The sequence below is a fragment of the Crocodylus siamensis genome, chromosome 5, assembly GCF_052110815.1.
Source record: "Crocodylus siamensis isolate JL-2025a chromosome 5, ASM5211081v1, whole genome shotgun sequence".
In the NCBI taxonomy this organism is placed as follows: domain Eukaryota; kingdom Metazoa; phylum Chordata; order Crocodylia; family Crocodylidae; genus Crocodylus; species Crocodylus siamensis.
The window spans coordinates 158,753,893-158,771,849 of NC_143399.1; the positions used below are offsets into that span (position 1 = coordinate 158,753,893).

At 40.9% G+C, this 17,957-nt stretch overlaps 1 protein-coding gene across 14 annotated transcripts in view; it reads left to right on the plus strand.

The window, feature by feature from the left end:
- Positions 1–17,957, plus strand: part of CRPPA (CDP-L-ribitol pyrophosphorylase A) — a 239,402-nt gene that overhangs the window by 80,383 nt on the left and 141,062 nt on the right. For all 14 annotated transcript variants that reach the window (XR_016442294.1, XM_090046867.1, XM_090046864.1 and 11 more), the window contains one exon: positions 11,351–11,396. Coding sequence is in view for 13 of the 14 variants with exons in the window: in XM_090046867.1 (XP_089902993.1) it covers positions 11,351–11,396 (46 nt within the window). In the remaining variant the exon portion in view is untranslated. The remainder of the gene's footprint in view (positions 1–11,350; positions 11,397–17,957) is intronic.

Genomic DNA, 17,957 nt, shown 5'->3' on the forward strand with positions numbered 1-17,957 from the left:
GAGACCACAGCTGGAGTACTGTGTCCAGTTCTGGGCACCACACTTCAAGAAGGATGTGGATAAGCTCGAGAAGGTACAGAGGAGGGCCACCCATATGAATAGAGGCCTAGAGGATAGGCTTTCTGAGAAGAGACTCTGGGAACTGGGCCTGTTCAGTCTGAGTAAGAGAAGACTGAGGGGGGACTTCAGAGCTGCCTACAAGTACGTTAGGGGTGAACATCAAAATCCAGGGGAGCAACTCTTCAAGAAGGAACCTGAAAGGAGGATGAGGACCAATGGGCACAAGCTAATTGAGGGAAAATTTAGGCTGGACATAAGAAAAAACTTTTTCTGTAAGGGTTACCAGAAACACACCCAGCAGAGGGTGTAGTCACCATCCTTAGATGCGATTAAGATGAGGCTGGATAAGTACCTTGTTGAGCTTGTTTGAGCCCAATAACTTCTTGCTCATGGCAGGGAACTGGATTTGGTGATTTTACAGATCCCTTCTAGTCCTTCTATTTTATGATTCTAAAATATTCAAATTGTTAGGAAAAAATCATTCTCGCTTCCTGGGCTTCGCTCCAGGTTGGAGGGAGTTCGATACTCTTATGTGAGACTTCAGCTTGGGTCTATTTCAGTTAGGGAAAAATTAAGAGTTGGAATTTTCTGATGCACTGTATAATGCAAGCACCAAAGTGAAAACTCACTCACAGTAGGTATTCACCATGTAATTATCCCTCTCCTTTCTTGTGAGCTATAACCCCTCAGTGAAATAATTCACAATTTTAACTTTAAATTATCATTGTTAGCCACTTGAATTACTATTACCTTGACATAAACAGGATCCGTTTTAGGCTGTTTACACTGTGTTACTGGCACTTCGGTCATTTTTTGGAGGTTTTCTCTGGAACCATAAAGGCTTTTTTTACTTTAAAAAATATGAACCCTGAGAACAAGATGATACCTTTAAAAAAGATGTAGTTACCCTTTGTAGTCCACATTTTTACAGGCATTTCTTAACATCTAAGGTGGCTGACATTTGATAGATGTACTTCAGTGAAAAGGAGTAGGCATTTTATCTGTTGATACTCCAGTGAGTCTTATTCTCTTGTTTATGGTTTATGGCAACAGTGTAGGAATGCACCTGGGCAACCATAGCACGGGGGCAGCAGTGACTTCCAGTTGCTGCTACAATAACAATTACCAGCAGCAGACACTTATTTTAGCCCCCTGCCCCTCTTCCCAGGTCAGCACCTGGGATGGTTGCCCTGTCTGCCACCCCCACTGATTTATGGTTATGGTGTTCCATCAACTTGGGTCTCCATGTTAGGGCAAATTGTTACTTTTGATTTTCTTTCTCATAATATATTCTTCATTTTAGTTTTCCTACTTTTTCCTTGAGTATCTCGTGTATTCTCTCTTTTGCCCAGATGTCAGGGTGGCAAAAATCTTGGTTTTAGTGATGTATCAAGCATGCTTTTCATTTCAGAAAGATCTGAAATGGTGATTAAGTCTTCCTCAAACATTCTTTTTATTGTGAAATATTGTTTGGCAATGACTCTCTAGGTCCCCTAACTACTGGTAAGGGCTGATGTGGAATGAGGTGGCAGAGACTGTATTTCTGTAACTTAAAGATACTTCCTTTCATTGCTGGATTTGGATTTGTGTGACATTTATTCCTTCAATCTGTTCTTCTCCTCTAAGTAGCGGTTGTGTTGTGCTGTTTTTCATCAATCTTTTTATTATTTTATGGTAAGTGCATTGTTAGGTCTGGAGCCAGTTCAGAACACTTCACCTGTCCTTGACAGTAAGTTTCCACCCACCCAACACTATGTTAAGTAAGATAAAAGTAAATGTTACATAAAAAGCAAATTTAATGAATATTCAGAACTATCTGTGAAATTTTTAGAGTACAAATGTCTCTAGTAAATCAGCAGAATTTAAAATACTCCTTTGTTCTGGTTGCATAAAGTAAAAAATTAAATCACTTTAGGGTGAATCTCTCTCTCTCTCTCTCTCTCTGTCTTTGTCTCTCTCTTATACATATAAAATATATATATAAAAAATCACAGCTGGTCTATCTTTTTCTTCTTACTTGTTGTTCCTACAAATCAGATTCTGTCATGCTTATTAATGCCGAACAAAATCCTACTCCTTGAATAGTCCCATTGTTCTCAATGGGATTATTTGCAAAGTAGGGTGCTACTCAATGGAAGAGAAACAAAAAGTGTAGTATGTTCTGTGCAATTTTCAGACATGTCTAAGGCTTTTAGCAGAAAAGTAGAAGTCTTTCGACCCTTTCCTGCACAGTGCTTAGCACTTTTCAGAATTGGAAATGTTGTGCTCAGCCTATATGTTAACTCCACATTAGCTTATTACGTGCAATGAATACCTAATATAATGTTTATAGGCTTTTCCTATGAAACTTTTCGGTGCTGCAGTGAGTCATATCATACTTGCCAAGAACTGATATGAACCCAGAGGGATCAACATCAGTCTTTCTACTTCCAACATAGAAAAAAGACTCCACCCGTATGAATAAGAACTGAAATAATGATGCTTCAAAGGGCTGTTGAGCATTCAGTATCTGTAATAGAATGACTGCAGCCTATTATCCCTTATAAGTTGGGAAACAATTTTTGAAGTTATTAAGAAATGTAACTTCTTCCAGTTTTGCATCTTGCATCAATTATGGACTTTGTTCTTACTTTGTAACTTGATATAACACTCTGTATGAAACACTGTAAAACAATTGAGAGGAGGTACATGACTTTATTTTTAAGTGCTTCTTTCAGCATCTTAAATAACATTTTAAATAAGTACATAGGATTCTTTTCCCAGCCCATCTTTCCTGAGTTTTCTAGCTTCATTTAGCCTTTTTCTTTTTGGATTTCTATATCACAACTTTAGCTTGGAGAATTTTTAAAATTAGACTGTTTCGGATTCTATTCAAATATGACCAGGAGTTATAAGTTGAAACCAAATTTTTCCAATAAGTGTTTTACATATGACAAAGCAATGAAATGCAGACAAAAGTTCTCTCAAAGGACTCCAAACAATCTGGGCCTTCAATAAATTGTCAGCCCATCAACGTAGCTTCCTTCAGGTATAACAGAATACCAATATACTGCATCAAATAAATGGTAAAGAAGAAATGTTGATGTAACTAGGAGGTTTACTATTACCCTCATTATTAAATTCCACCTTCTTAGGGGTCTAAAATCACTGGGTCAGATATACAAGTCCTCTATATAAAAGGCTTTCCTCATACAATATTGTCCTTGAGCAAAGAGTTCGAAGAGCAAGTCTCATCTTGAGCAATATTAGCTGTTCATTGACTTGGACCAATCTGAGAAAATGATTTTATTAAGTGCATTGTGTTCCTGGTATTACTTGAGGGTGTTCTGTTTGAAAGTTATTTGTACCTCTAGCAATACTTGAAAATGTAGATAGACTCCCCACTGGCTTTTTGCTACCCTTGATCCATTTATTCTTGATGCGCTTTACACAAAGTTACTGTTTGTGGGTATTTTCCCTCTTTCAATGAGAATATTTCTCCTGTATTAATTACCTCTAGAGTTTTATTATAAAAACCAACCTTCTGTCAACCTGTTATAGAATAATAAAGTCATAGCATCATAGAAATTAAGGGCTGGAAGGGACCTCGAAAGATCATCAAGTCCACTCCACCCTTCCTACTCTTGGCAGGAATACTGCTGAGATGAAATGATCCCAGTATGGGGTCTGCCCACTCTCCTATTGAAGACTTCCAGAGTTGAGGGCTGTAAGACCTCCTTGGGAAGTCCATTTCAGGTACTGGTCACCCTCACCATAAAGAAGTTCTTCCTTGCATCCGATAGAGTAGGGATTTTTACATCTCGGCTATAAGGTAATTGAGCTGGGGGATGGGGTAACTGAAGGCAAAAGATTGGTGTATATCATCAGTCACTTTCTGCCAATATATTATCATTCTGTTTCTTGGACAACATGGAGGAAAAAACAGTAAATGGAGACTGAGCAGATGTTATGAAGGAAAAAGAATATTTTTTCTTTTCATAAAGCCGATGTGTATCTAAAAGATCTGAATAAATATTGTAAGTGTTTATTAAAATTGCATTTAAGTGCAGTGTTGCTTAAATCCTATACTACAGAAAGATAGTATTTGATTGTGCTTTTTATCAGCAAAATTAAGGGAAGAGTTACTGGGTGACAAAAACCACCATCACAAGGCCCATAGCATCTAGATTTGGAGGGTTAGGGCCTAGACCTGGGGATACTGAAGTGGCCCTATTGGCCCTGGGCTCCCTAGCCAGGGACAGAAGGACAAGTTGTAGTCAACATCTGTAGTCGCTGATTCCCAGGCTATCACTCTTAATGCCTTTAGGTTCAATGTAACCAGAGGAGAAACACCTCCCTGACTTGGCTTTCCACCTAGAGAAATATGTTGATTATAACTCACTGTCTTCTTGTGCATGAGGTGGTGGTCCATTCATGATACCTCTAATTAGCTGACTTCAGATGCTTTCAGGACCTTGTGAGATGTGTGGCACAAGCTATTTAGATTCATCCAGAGATAGTTGAGGAGTCTACGCACGAGTTAGTGGATATTTTACAGCAGTTCTTTTCCAGGAAGTTGGCTCCACTTGTTAGCAAGACAAGATGTTTCTGGCCAAAGTGTCATGGTGGATGCCAGAAACCTCTGCTTCTGTGGCCAGGAAGGTAGACAAGTGCTATCAGATTCCTTCGAGGTTTTTCTAAACTCAATCAACACCATTATCATGGGGTGTGATAGCTGCCAACAAAAACCCGAATGGTTTAGAAGCAATCGCACAGACAAGAAGGTAAGAGGTTGAGGCTTGCTGGGCTGGAAACCTTACTTATTAGTGAGTCTTCCATTGGAAGACAAACTAGCAGACACTGTTAGCCTGATAGTATGGTCTCATATAGACTCAAAAATCCTATTTCAGGTATAAGCTCTTGGATGGTGTTTGTGGCTGACTGGTGGCCCAGACTTCTTCACAGGTGGTGGAGGGTGTTCTGTTTGTATTATGTTCTGTGGCTGTGGTCTTGGTAATAATAATCTGACTCCAGTTTGTTCCAGGAGGTAAAAATACAATTCAGGATATCCCGTTGGAGAGGGCAGAACTGCTTAGCTTTCATACTGATTAAGTCCCACATACAATTACAATATAGGGCAACTTTCCCTCTGAATATATGTGCCTGCCATGAAAAAAAAGCCCATAAGCCCCAAGCTCAAAAGCATCCTGCTTATCTTGTGCCATATTCATCCTTGTGTAGGGAAACAGAGCTATTGAGAAAATAACCATACTCCCTGTGACAGGAAGCTACCTTCTTCAACCATCCTGTCAACCTACCACTCTGCTGGGCAGCAGGTAGAACTTCTGACAGGTCTAACAAGAGAATCTATCTGCCAGCCCAAATTCCAGATTTATTTTACACTTTCTGAGAACTGTTGGTTCACTGCAAACAAGCCGTGGCCAATGTTCAAGGTCCTTCTTTGCAGCACTGCAGCCTAACCAGTCATTCCACAGTTTGTATTTGTGCATACAATTATTCTGTCCCAAATACAGAACTTTGCATTTGACCTTGATGAATTGCATCTGGTTGATTGCAAATCATTTTTTCCAGTTTATCCCAGTCATGGATCCTAACCCTACCCTCCATAGTGTCTGCAACTCCTTCCAACTTGTAACATGCAGATTTGCCAAAATGTGCACTCAATCCCATCATCCAAACTATGGAGGTATTTAACAATGGTGGACCCTGTACAGACCTTTGGGGAACCCCACTTTATACCTCCTCCCAACCAGGCATTGAGTCATTGATTACCACTCAGTACTTACTGTGAGATATGTATTGAATTTGCACAAGAAAGTGGATGTATTGAATATCCACATGAGAACCTACTTTTACTTTTTGTTGAATCTCTTTTCAACAGATGCTCACAGTATAGTCCATGCTGGTCAGCCTGTTAGCTCTTTTACCCACGTGTGGCTGGAATCATTTTTATTTCTGAATGCCCTTGGACAAGCACAACCCCGACACAACTGATTCAAAGTATATTGACATTGACTTTTATTGATACCAGATGTAATTATATTTCTTCCTGCTTGTTCTTTTTGTGAAAAAATATTTTAAAAATTAGTTTTGCTTACAGTAAAACTGGCTAACTGTAAAGGAAGCAATGGCACAAATAAAACAGAATCTGTTTGGATGAAAATCACTCTAGGTGGGCAAACAGTAGAAATCTCGTACTGAGAGAGGCAAAGGTTGCTATAGTAGACTTCTAGTCTCAGACTTGGAAATAGGCAGGGATGGATCCAGAGGGGATCCAGTGGTGCGGTTCCACCCCTCTTTGCTTCCTACTTCACCCAAATGTTAAAACCAAATGCCTGGAAGGAGGAGCAGTATTTCTGTTCAGATAGTTCTGCAAGAATAAATTGACTTGAATTATTGTCATCTCCCTGTTTCCTGTTAATTTGTTTCCAGTCCCCAGGTGTTAATGATTCTCTATCCTTTAAAAACCGTCTTAACGTTCCACTATTCAAACTGTCCTTTCTTCTGCAATTTTGCTGTCTATTAGACATTACCAGAAATTGCTTGTTTCTATTTCACAGCTCTGCAGACTGTTTTTAGCTGTAGCGATACTAACTTGGGTGACTGACAGCAAAATATTAGAAGTACTGTCAAGATGCTTTAGTGTGCTAGATTTTGTTCTGTGAATCTGAATGAGACACATATCTAACTATAATGATTACAGAACTAATGAGACAATATCCTTTGACTATTGAATATTTTTGCCTAGTTGTGTTTTTTTAACTTAATATGTAACCTAGCAAATTAGTGCATGTTGCACTAGTTATATTTGGCTTTGCTTTTATCTTAAACTGAATAATATAATGCTAGTCCCCTACCATATTAGTAAAGCCTCTAGTATGCCTTTAACTAGAGAAACGGGTTGTGCTATACATGATGAGGTGCCACACTGTCTACCCCCCCTTTTTTGAAACCTTAGATCCATGTAGAGATGGCTATAAGATGATGGGAGAAATAATGTTGGGTTTGTGTGATTATGGTAGACTTCTTATCTTTCCAGAGAGAGATTGGCAAGTAAACGTTATTAATAATTGTAAATGAGCCGTTTTGAATGAGAACGGGCAGGTTTCTCTATCAAACGGGTGATGAACCAGCGAGAGGTGAAACTATTTTACATTTTGTTTTAGTAGTTTTAGTTCTTACAGAACTGCTAATTATAAAAAAAAAATCTTGAGTTTATTTGGTTTATTTTAGTTCATTAGCAGGATAGATGTATAACTAAGGTTTTAGACTTTAGGAGCATAGCCAGACAGGCAGGAACATTTGTTTCCCCAGGGGCAAGTAGCAGTGGCACAAGGGGGGGCCACTGCTCCTTGTCCCTAGGGAATGCCTGTGCCACATGTGCACTGGCATGTGGCAGGTTACCCCAGGTGGGGTAAGAGAAGCTGGGGCCAGCAACTGTGCTGGCCTCAGCAGTCTTACCTTGGGTCTTGGGGGCCTTCGGGAGCTGCAGCTGCAGCACTCCTCCAGCAGGAAGCCAGCCTGGCAGCTGCTGTGTCTCTGGCCCGCCAGGCTCCGGTTTTGGGCATTCTGCACAGGCACCATATATGCACCCTGCTTTTTTTTTGGTGTGGGTTTTTTTGATCCTGGGATTTCCGTGCAAAGTAGCAGTGCGGGGAGCAACTGCATGAGTGGTGTGTGGCACCACAGATGGGGTCTGTGGTGCTACATACCACACTCCATGCTCATCTGGATGCACCCAGAAGGGAAACTTACAGGAACTCTAAGAAGTTAGTAATAAAAAGTGTTATGTTTTGGAGGTCACAAAGTATGGAAATTAAAGAAAATGTTCAAATGTCTACTTAAGCTTAGAAGAAAATTTAAACAAATAACAAATGGTACTTTAATTATATAAATACAAAGAAAACCAAGAAGGAAGAAGCATAAACTATATACTGAGAACGGGATGGAGATTGAGGATGACCCTAATTCTAAATCAGTATATTGCTTCAGACTTCCATAAGAAGCCTGTGAAAGTTTGAGGTATGCACACGTGCACGCACGTTTTGCCTCCTTTATATTTAATATTGAATGCTTTGCTTGGATCTAGATAACTAGACCCATTATGTCGTTCTCTTTCTTTTTAAAAAAATACAGGGACTACTTTTAATATTCTCTAGTCATAAGAAACTACCTTCAAGTTAATAGAGTTACTGAAAGTGCTAGCTAATGGATTTTTAATTATATGTGCTCTTTCAGTTTTATGTAACAGAGATTATTTGGACCCTGCGATTTTTTTGTTTGTTTGTTTGTTTTGGGTTTTTTTGCAGTAAGCAGTCCAAGTTCTGCTTTCAGCTATACCATGCCATTATCCTTATATAAACTTTCATACATATTGGAGACTGAGGAAAAAGTATTCAGTTAGGAACTAATACCAAGAACTTTTATCATAAGCTTGGGGCTTTAGATTTTTGGTCACAAGACTGTTACTTCTTTAATGTAAATAATTCTTTATCATAATTCCTGTTGCATTGTTTCCATATTGCAAGCCTCATCAAGATAATTACCAACAGTTCACTTGCTGCTTTGAGTACAAGCTATTATGTTCAGCCAATAACTACAGCTGTGAGAGGGTTCACATAAGACTCCCTCCCTTCAGTTTGCTGAGCAGTCATGTTGCAGCTACCTGGCATGCACAGTGTCTCCAGGAGCGTTGCTTTTCCAGTGAAGAAAGCAGCTTCCCCTGCCTTAAAACTTTCACCCTTATTTTGGGGGGCTAATTTTGTGGGGAAAGGCGCATGTTGTACATAACAAAATACAATAATACCGTATAAGGTTACCATATTTCCAGTATCAAAAAAAGAGTAACCTGTGTGGGGAAAGGCGGGGAGGGACATATGATTGTGGGGGGAACAGTGATATGCTCTGCTGCCCCCTTTCCCCACCACACCCATACCCCCACCTATTCTCTCTCTGCCAGGACCTGTGCAGAGAGCATGTGACCCCTCCCGACTGCCAGTCACCTTGCCCACTTCTCCCAGCCCCAAACAGCCAGCCTGGGAAAGCAGAGGCAAAACAAAAACCCGGACATTTCCTTGCATTTTAAAAACCTGCTCAGACACAAGGGTAGGGGGCCAAAAAAGCGGGCACGTCTGGAAAAACCCAGACATATGGTAACCCTAAATACTGATAAATGATCAGATGCATATAAATTAGTCACAAGTAAATTTATACTGAAAACTAGAAACAGTGCAGTCCTGGGGTGGCCTTCTGAACAAGGCATTTTTCTTGCAAATGAGGGAGATCTCTTCACTTTGCTGTTGATACAGATGCAGTCTAGTGGCAGAAACGAAAGAAAGTAGTCTGAAGGTGAAGTGCAGCCTCCTGGTAATAGGAGGAGGTTGAACATTTAAACATTTTTTGCCATGAGGGTAGGTGGATTGCAGTATTTTAGAGTCATCTTATTCTTCTTGTATTCTTCTCATAAACTAGATGTTTTTCCAGAATTGTGCACAAGCGATGGCTTTTCTGTCACTGTAGTGAGGTCCTTCTTCTTACAGGTCTCACCAAGGAGTCGGCAAATAGGCAAATGAGCGCATACTCCATAGTCTGCACTTCATTGTACTCACATATATTCATGTCATTAGGAGTAGGCACATTTGATCATGTTTGTTTTTGACCTTCCAGTTTGTGTGTTCAGGCAATTCAGGCATTGCCAGATTGCCCAATCAAGATCTGCCTCTCTTGGATGGTCCTCCTGGGGATCCAGGTCCACTTCAGAGCACCGGCTTGCACATAATTTTTTCTTCCATAATCTCAGTCAGGCCCTGGCAGCCATCGTGTCCAGAGGTGCAACACTGGGCACAAAATTTTTTCACATTTTAAGCCATTTAATTACTTTTGTGTCTCTGTGATCATAGAGTGGATGTCTGGGGTCTTCCATCTGCCATGATCTTTCTTTTTGGCTTGCTGCCTTCTGATATCAGGTGGTACAGTGCCAGCTAGTAAGTAGAGGCTATCCTTTGGTGTTGGCTTTAGACATTGTGTTACTTCACAACAGCTGTCATTTAGAACTGTGTCTATTTTCTTGGCATGAAATGATTGTTCTGATCATACTGGGCATGCATACTCTGCAGTGAAGTAGCGCAAAATGATAGCAGTGGTTTGAAATGTAGCTGTGTTCACTCCCCGCTTTGAGGTGACCGACTTTGGAATATGTTGTTGTAAGCTATGACTTTTCCTTTCATCTTCTCTACTTGTGCTTTGAAAGTATATCTAATGTAACACACAAGTACACAGGGTTTGGGTGATTGTAAGTAGTGTTCCATCCCAGATGATTTTTAATTTCTTCTCAGTGGCATAGGTGAAAAGCTGTGACCTGCGTCTTGGTTGGGTTGGCATGAAGCTGGTTCTTACTGCAGTAATCTGAGAGGTTGCTCGGTGTGCATGTCGGTCTGTTCTTGACTTTTGAGGGGTTTTTCAGAGAAGTTTGTCTTTGAGGATCTGCTTTTAGTTTAGAACCAAGGGAATTTGCTGATTCTTGTGAAGACCCTGCATTCAGCTTTTTTCCTTTGTTCATATTCTTTCACTTAAGCTTTCGCTATGCTTACAATATTTGTTGAAATGTATTGTATATAATCGTTGAATCTCATGCTTCAGAGTTTTTGATGGTGATCTGTAAGGGGAAGAAGAAATTTTCTTTTTTGCATGGCATAACTTGGGCTTTTAGGTTTTTTACTTTCCTCTTATGCATCAAAGATTAGCTGGAGTTACAGATGAGATATTAAGTGGGGTGCAGTAATAGTTATAAACATGTCAAGTGCCCAGCTGGTGTCTTGTTCATATGCTCAGAGTTAAACTGATTGCCAGGGTTAGGGTTAGGAAGGAATTTTAAGGGAGATTGTACTTGATGACAGAGCTGGTCACTTCCAGTCCTATATTTTTGTATTTTAGCATAGAAAAATAAACCTTGTGCTAAGAAAGGATGAAAGACACGAAATCATGGTGTTTTATCGTAAGAAAAATATGCTTGTTACAATTCTCTAAAGAGTTTTAAAATGTGCTATGGTTTCAAACTAATTCTAAATAGATCTAGCTATTTAACAACAGAATATGGTTCTAGAGAATCTCTTGTGATTTTTGGAAGTTTTGTTTTCCTGATTTGCCAAGCATATTTACTTTAATTAAGAAATTGACAATATCATTTGTTTATGGTATTTCAAATATAAAGAATTGCCTTCAGGGTACTATTTTATTGGTTTTACATTCCTTCCTGCTCTGCTAAGTCTAATGAGCTTTATCTGTCCTTTAGGTGACCTACAAGCGGGACCTGTATGCAGCTGAATCGATTATTAAGGGTATGTGTTTGTCCTTGTTACTGTCGGCTTATTCCCCTTTCCTAAATGTAACTTAGAATTTAGTGTGACAGTGTTTTAAATGCCTGTAAGAGAAGTGTTATGATCAGGAACACACAACCAGGCATTGGTTTTGTTAGGATTTTGGGGATTACAATTTATATTATTCATCATCAATGAATTTATCTTAATTAATACCAATTAATAAAGATTAAAGGTAATAGTCTTACTGTTGTATATTTGAAAAAAAACTCTCTAGAGAGGTAAAAGTTATAAAATTGTGTAATTATTTTTACAGAAAAGAGATGGTTAGTTTATTATTCAAATGTAAATGAAATGCAGACAAGTTTGTTAGTTTTGTATTTCTTATGACTTTTAGTTTTTTCAGTGATTTGTTTGGGTTGCTGTTTACTTCAGAAAATTGAGAATATATACTCTTCAGAGTTCTTTACTTCTAAGTCTCTGAATGTACAATTCCTTGTTACCCTGTAGTGCTTTGACGATATGACAGATACAAGCTAATTTGTGATAATTTATAAATGTATATTGGCTTAACTATTGGGATGTCTTTATTGTATGAATTTACTGAGTTAATTTAAAGGCAGTCTATAAGAAAAGAGGCACAAAAGTTAAAATAAACAAACAAAAACAACCGCTCCCCTGTCTCAAGATTTAGCTGGCCCATGGTAAGTCCTTGAGGATTTTTAAAGGATAGAGGAAGAGCCATTATCACTGAGGAATCTGGCTTGATCTGCAGATCTTACTAGACCAGGGGTCAGCAACCTTTTTGGGAGTGGCTGGGCCAATTAATGCAGCCTGCTCCAAAGGCAGGGTGATGCTTATGACCCAGCCACTGCTGCTCCTTCTGCACCCAAATTCCTGGCAGTATGCTTCGAACCCAGCTGCTGCTTTCCCCCCAGGCAGTTGAATTGTAATTAATGTCCCAGCTTCGCAGGCCAAATGAAGTAATTTGGTAAACCAGCTCCATCCTGCAGGGCCAGAAATTGCTGACCCCTGTACTAGACTAGTTTGGTCTAGAAGGCCAAAAGCCAAGAAATTTGACAAAAAGAAAGGAAATCTGTTAAGTTGAAAATAAGCTATCTTTTTAGAGAAGACTAAACTAATGCCAGGATCTGCCAAGGTGTCTGAAGAGTTTCGGGTTTCCTGGAGGATGGCAAATCTTTGAGCTGTTTGCATAAAATCTAGTATCAGTCTACTCAGTTGAATAAATTAGCCCATGCAGAGCTCTGGACTGCAATAGCTAGACAGCTACCAATACCTGTGTTAGATAATTTAAACATAGCTCAGGTATCTATATACTTATAGTTATCTAAGGCAGTCTGTAAGAAAGGGGGCAGAAAAGTAAAAACAAACAAGCAAAAACCCCAAACCAAATCAAAAGAAACCCCTTCAAGATTTAGCCATCCCATAACAAGGAGATAACTCAGGTATCTGCTACACAGTGATCTTCATAAGACTCCTAAGAGCCTGCATTTTATTGACACAATCAATTTTATTTGCAAATCTCAGTGTTTATTTTTCTTCATATTTGTTAACTAGAGAATTCCAAGTCTGCCTTTCCCATTTGAATTCCCTAAACATTAGGCTGAAATATGCTGTCTCTTGTTTTTTTTCCCTTTTCGCTTTATGACTTCTGTACCCTTGGTTAAGCTTCAACAACATGGGTGAAGGTGTTCTATCCAGTCTATTATATAAATTGGTGGTTTGAGTGCTCTCTTGGGGAGTGAGAAATGTGGGTTTAAATCATCTGTGATTGAAGAGGGTCTGTAACCCTGTTCTTTAACTTCCTGCAGGCTGTTACTTAAAAGCAGGCAGTATAACTGCTTACTCTAGGAAGTATACTAAGGCATATTTGATCACAAGTGAACATATCTGCCTGTTCTGGAGATTGAGTCAATTGGATCAACCTCCTGGGGCAAGGCTAAGTATTGGGTATTTCGACCCTTAAGTGTATACAACCAAATGACCAAATTGATTGTGGCCTACATTTAATTCTAAATGAACTTTTTCTAGAATGAAACAAGCAATTAAAAAGCAAATTTAAAAATGCTTTGATGACTTTTACTCTATAAAATGGATTAAGTAATAAAGTATTGTTTATGAAATAATTGTGCACATAGAATATTTCATGTTTCAACATGATACTAAATCGAGCAGCAAATTTATATACTTGATAAATAGAAATTACATTGGAACTGATAATTTAACTTGAATGATGGCAACACTAATAAAGGTAATAATAGCTTAGAGTTATATAGGATAAAATACACACATGTACACATCACTCTTCAGATTTTTTTCTTAAGTTTTCCTCTTAATAGCTTTGTATTTGGTACCAAAGATGCATCTCAAATTATTGGCTTCAGCAACAACCCGTACACCTGGCAGCACTGCTGGCATTGCTGGGCACGGGTTTTTGACAATTAACTGATTGTCAGCCTGATAGGTCTCAAACTGGACTTGGGATTGTTCAGCCAGGGCTGAGAGTCAGTTGATTGTTAGCCCCGGACCCAAGGTTGTCTGGTCTTGGCTGACACTCAGCTGATTGTTGGTGCAGTGTGCAGGGCTGGGGTCCCAACTTGCAACTTGCTGGTGCAGAGGGAGCCTGGGCTCATGATCCTAAGCTCCCCCTGCAATGGCAAGTAGTATTGGTGTGATTGGGATATAATAATCCCTGATCCCAAATTCATGCATCTTGCCATGCATGTATGGCATTGTAGGAGGCACAATTGTTGGGACTGGGGTCAGATCCCATTGCAATATTAAGTGAATGTATGTCAGGGGCCTTAGGCATACATTTTTTAATATTTAGTCCCACATGTGTATGCGCGTGTGCACACACGCACACACATTTCAAAAGTAAAGCATGATTAAGACACAAACTCTGCTTATTTACAATTTTTATCATTAAAATCTAATTTTAACAGAAATGCAGTTTTATAAAAATAGTGAAGATATAGTCCTGTGAATTTTGTTTAAATTTGAATATTATTCTTCAAAATGAAGAAAACATATGCAATCTATAGATAAAATATTGATCTTCTGTTCTAATGCATTTGAAATGTAAAAGGAAATTAAATAGTACTTTTATATAGTAAAATAAGGAGAAAAGATCAAATAACATAATTAGATAACAGTACTTCTTTTAATTTTTTATTTAGTGAATACATTCAATCTCCTATATGTACACAAGAATAGAAATTAGCTTTAAAAGTGAAATCTCTAAATTAAAGAAATCTAAGCAGTAACCGTATAATAAAATACTGAAAAGTAAATTTAAATCTAATTTTAAATAGCTTAAGCGTTTTTTATATTCATTAGATCCTAGATTCATAGTTGATGTGAGTGAATAAAGGTAAGCTAATTTATGTAATCTGAGAATCTAACCAAGGTCTTCATAGGGGAACTTCTAATTGAACTAGCATATAATAGGTTCTAGTTTCCTTCTATGTAGTGCTCATCTGTGAAGCAAAGATCTGCAAAGATGAATTTCCTCCAATAGTGTTAATAATTTTTTTGCATTGAGCCAAACTAGCAAATTTGTTCTAATACTATATATATATAATGTTTATAACAAGTGCTTGTCCCAAGGGTGGCCACTGAGTTTGGTCTGGCTCTCTTTGGGTACTCTCCCCTTCACTCTTCTTCCACGCCTTAATGTTGCTGCCTTTTAGCGAAAAGGGAAGCTTTCCAAGCCTGATCGCATGCTTCTTAGCTCAGATAGGCTCTGCTTTGGGCCTTAAGGACTAACTACATGGCTCCAACTGTCCCTTACACCAAGCCCATTCCTCACAGGTGCTATCAGTCATCTCAATCTATAGCCCTCTTGGGTCATGGTCTCAGTCCCTATGACTAGGCCTCCCTGCCCTGGCACTTCGCCTACCCTGGCTATTCCCAGGTGCTGCATCCTGCCCCTTCCTGGTCCTTAGGTCCTTGGCCCCAATCTCTGGGCCTTTTTTGCCCTGTCTATACCCCTCTCTGGGCTTTGGGACTCTGCCTCCAATATCTGGGCTTCTTTGCCCTACCTTTGTCCCTCTGGGTCTTAGGCCCCTGGCCCCAATCTCTGGGTGTCTGTGCCTTGCCTCTGCCCCTCTCCAGGCTTTGGGCCCCTGCTCTGATCTCAGACCTTTTCCTGGACTCTGGCAATGCTCCCAGGTCTCTGACCTTCTCTGTCCCTTTCCTGAGCTCTGGTCTTACTCCCAGGCCTTTGGCCCTACCCCTGGGCCTGTTGGAACCTCTTCCATTCCTCAGTCTCATCCACAACCCCCCAGTGCTGCTTCAGTGCTGTTTATCCCACCTCAGCCATTACCCAGGAGCCCTGCTGCAGCTCTGCTGCCTGGGAGCTCTTTTCTCTGCAGCTCTCAGGGCTAGAATGCCTGACCAGCTCAGGCCCTGACCTTATGTGCTGGTAGCCTGGCCCCTTGGTGGTCAGGTGACTCCCCTGATTGCCACCTGAGCCCTTCACTGCAGCTACATCTCCTCTTAAAGCAGCAGACATGCACTAAGTGCCCTGTCACAATAATCACTTAACAAAGAAGTATTTTACAAATATAAGGGGTGTTCACTTGTCTAATTAGTTTTGTTTATACGAGGGGCAGTTGTGCTCTAGTTAATCTTGCCCATCTTCACAATGTACATATTGTGTACAATATACGTATTTTGTATAATTTCATTGTATTCTCACTTACCTTGTTTTCACTGAAGCCAATACAATGTTTTTCAGGTACTGATCATAATTGAATGCCAATGTAAAGTAAAAGTAAAGGACAGTGTGGTAATGGCTGGGAAGATATATGTGCTCTATACATATAACATTTTGCTATCATCTTAATGTGCAGTGTATCTGTGTTAGTTTCATAGTTCCTAGGGTCAGAAGGGACCTGAACAGATCATCTAGTCCGACCCCCTGCCATGGCAGGAAAGAGTACTGGGGTCAAACAACCCCAGCAAGGTGTTCATCTAACCTCCTCTTAAAAACCCCCAGGGTAGGAGCCTGCACCACATCCCTTGGAAGTTCGTTCCAGGCCCCAGCCGCCCTGACTGTGAAATAGTGCTTCCTGATGTCTAACCTAAACCTACCCTCTGCCAGCTTGTGACCGTTATTCCTGCTCACTCCCGGCGGTGCTCGGGGGAACAGTGACTCCCCCAATGCCTGATGATCCCCCCTGACTAGTTTATAACAGGCCACAAGATCCCCCCTCAGCCTTCTCTTGTGGCGACTGAACAGGTTCAGGTCCTGCAGCCTCTCCTCATAGGGCCTGCCCTGCTGTCCCCTGATCATGCAAGTGGCCCTCCTCTGGATCCTCTCCATGCTGTCCACATCCCTCTTAAAGTGTGGCGCCCAGGACTGGACGCAGTACTCCAACTGCAGCCTGACCAGTGCCGCATAGAGGGGGAGGATCACCTCTTTTGACCTGCTTGAGATGCATCTGTGGATGCATGACAAGGTACGGTTGGCCTTCCTAACTGCCTCCCCACACTGCTGACCCATGTTCATCTCCAAGATCCTTTTCTACCTCCGTGCTGACAAGAGGGGAGTTCCCTAACCTGTAGGTATGGTGCCGGTTGTTTCTCCCGAGGGGCATCACCTTGCACTTGTCTGTGTTGAATCCCATCCTATTCTCATCCACCCACCCTTGTAACCTGTCTAGGTCTGATTGTATCCTGTTGCTTCCTTCTAGTGTGCCCACATCCCCCCACATCTTCGTGTCATCAGCAAATTTGAACAGGGTGCTTTTTACCCCCTCGTCCAAATCACTGATGAAGATGTTGAACAGTGCAGGCCCGAGGACCGAGCCCTGCAGAACCCCACTGCCCACATCCTTCTAGGTTGAGAAGGACCCATCCACTACCACCCTCTGGGTGCGGCCCTCCAGCCAGTTGGTAACCCATTTGACTGTGTGGGTGTCTACGCCCCAGCCCTCCAGTTTTTTAATGAGAACGGGGTGAGAGACAGTGTCAAAAGCCTTCTGGAAGTCCAGGAAGACTATGTCCACTGCTACCCCTGCATCTAATGATCTGGTGATCTGATCGTAAAAGGCTACCAGGTTGGTCTAACAGGACCTGCCACTGATGAACCCATGTTGGTTGCCCCTAAGCATGCAGTCCCCTGCTGGCCCCTCCTGGATGTGTGCCAGAATAATTTTCTCGAACAGCTTGCCTAGGATCGAGGTAAGACTAACTGGCTTATAGTTTCCCGGGTCATCCCTCCTCCCTTTTTTAAAGATAGGAACCACATTGGCCCTCTTCCAGTCCTCCGGTACCTCTCCAGAGCACCACAAGTGCTCATAAAGCCATGCCAGGGGACTTGCAATGACCTGGGCCAGTTCCTTTAGAACTCTAGGGTGGAGATCATCCGGATGGGCTGACTTGAAAATGTTCAGCCCCTTGAGAAGCTCCCTAACTAAATCCTTGCTAACCCTTGGCCTAGGTGTGCCTCCCCCGGGGCCCGAGGGGGGCCCAGCAGGGAGGTGGCTGTCCTGGTCCCTACTTAGGAAGACGGAGGCAAAGAAATTGTTAAACATGTTAGCTTTGTCATCTGGT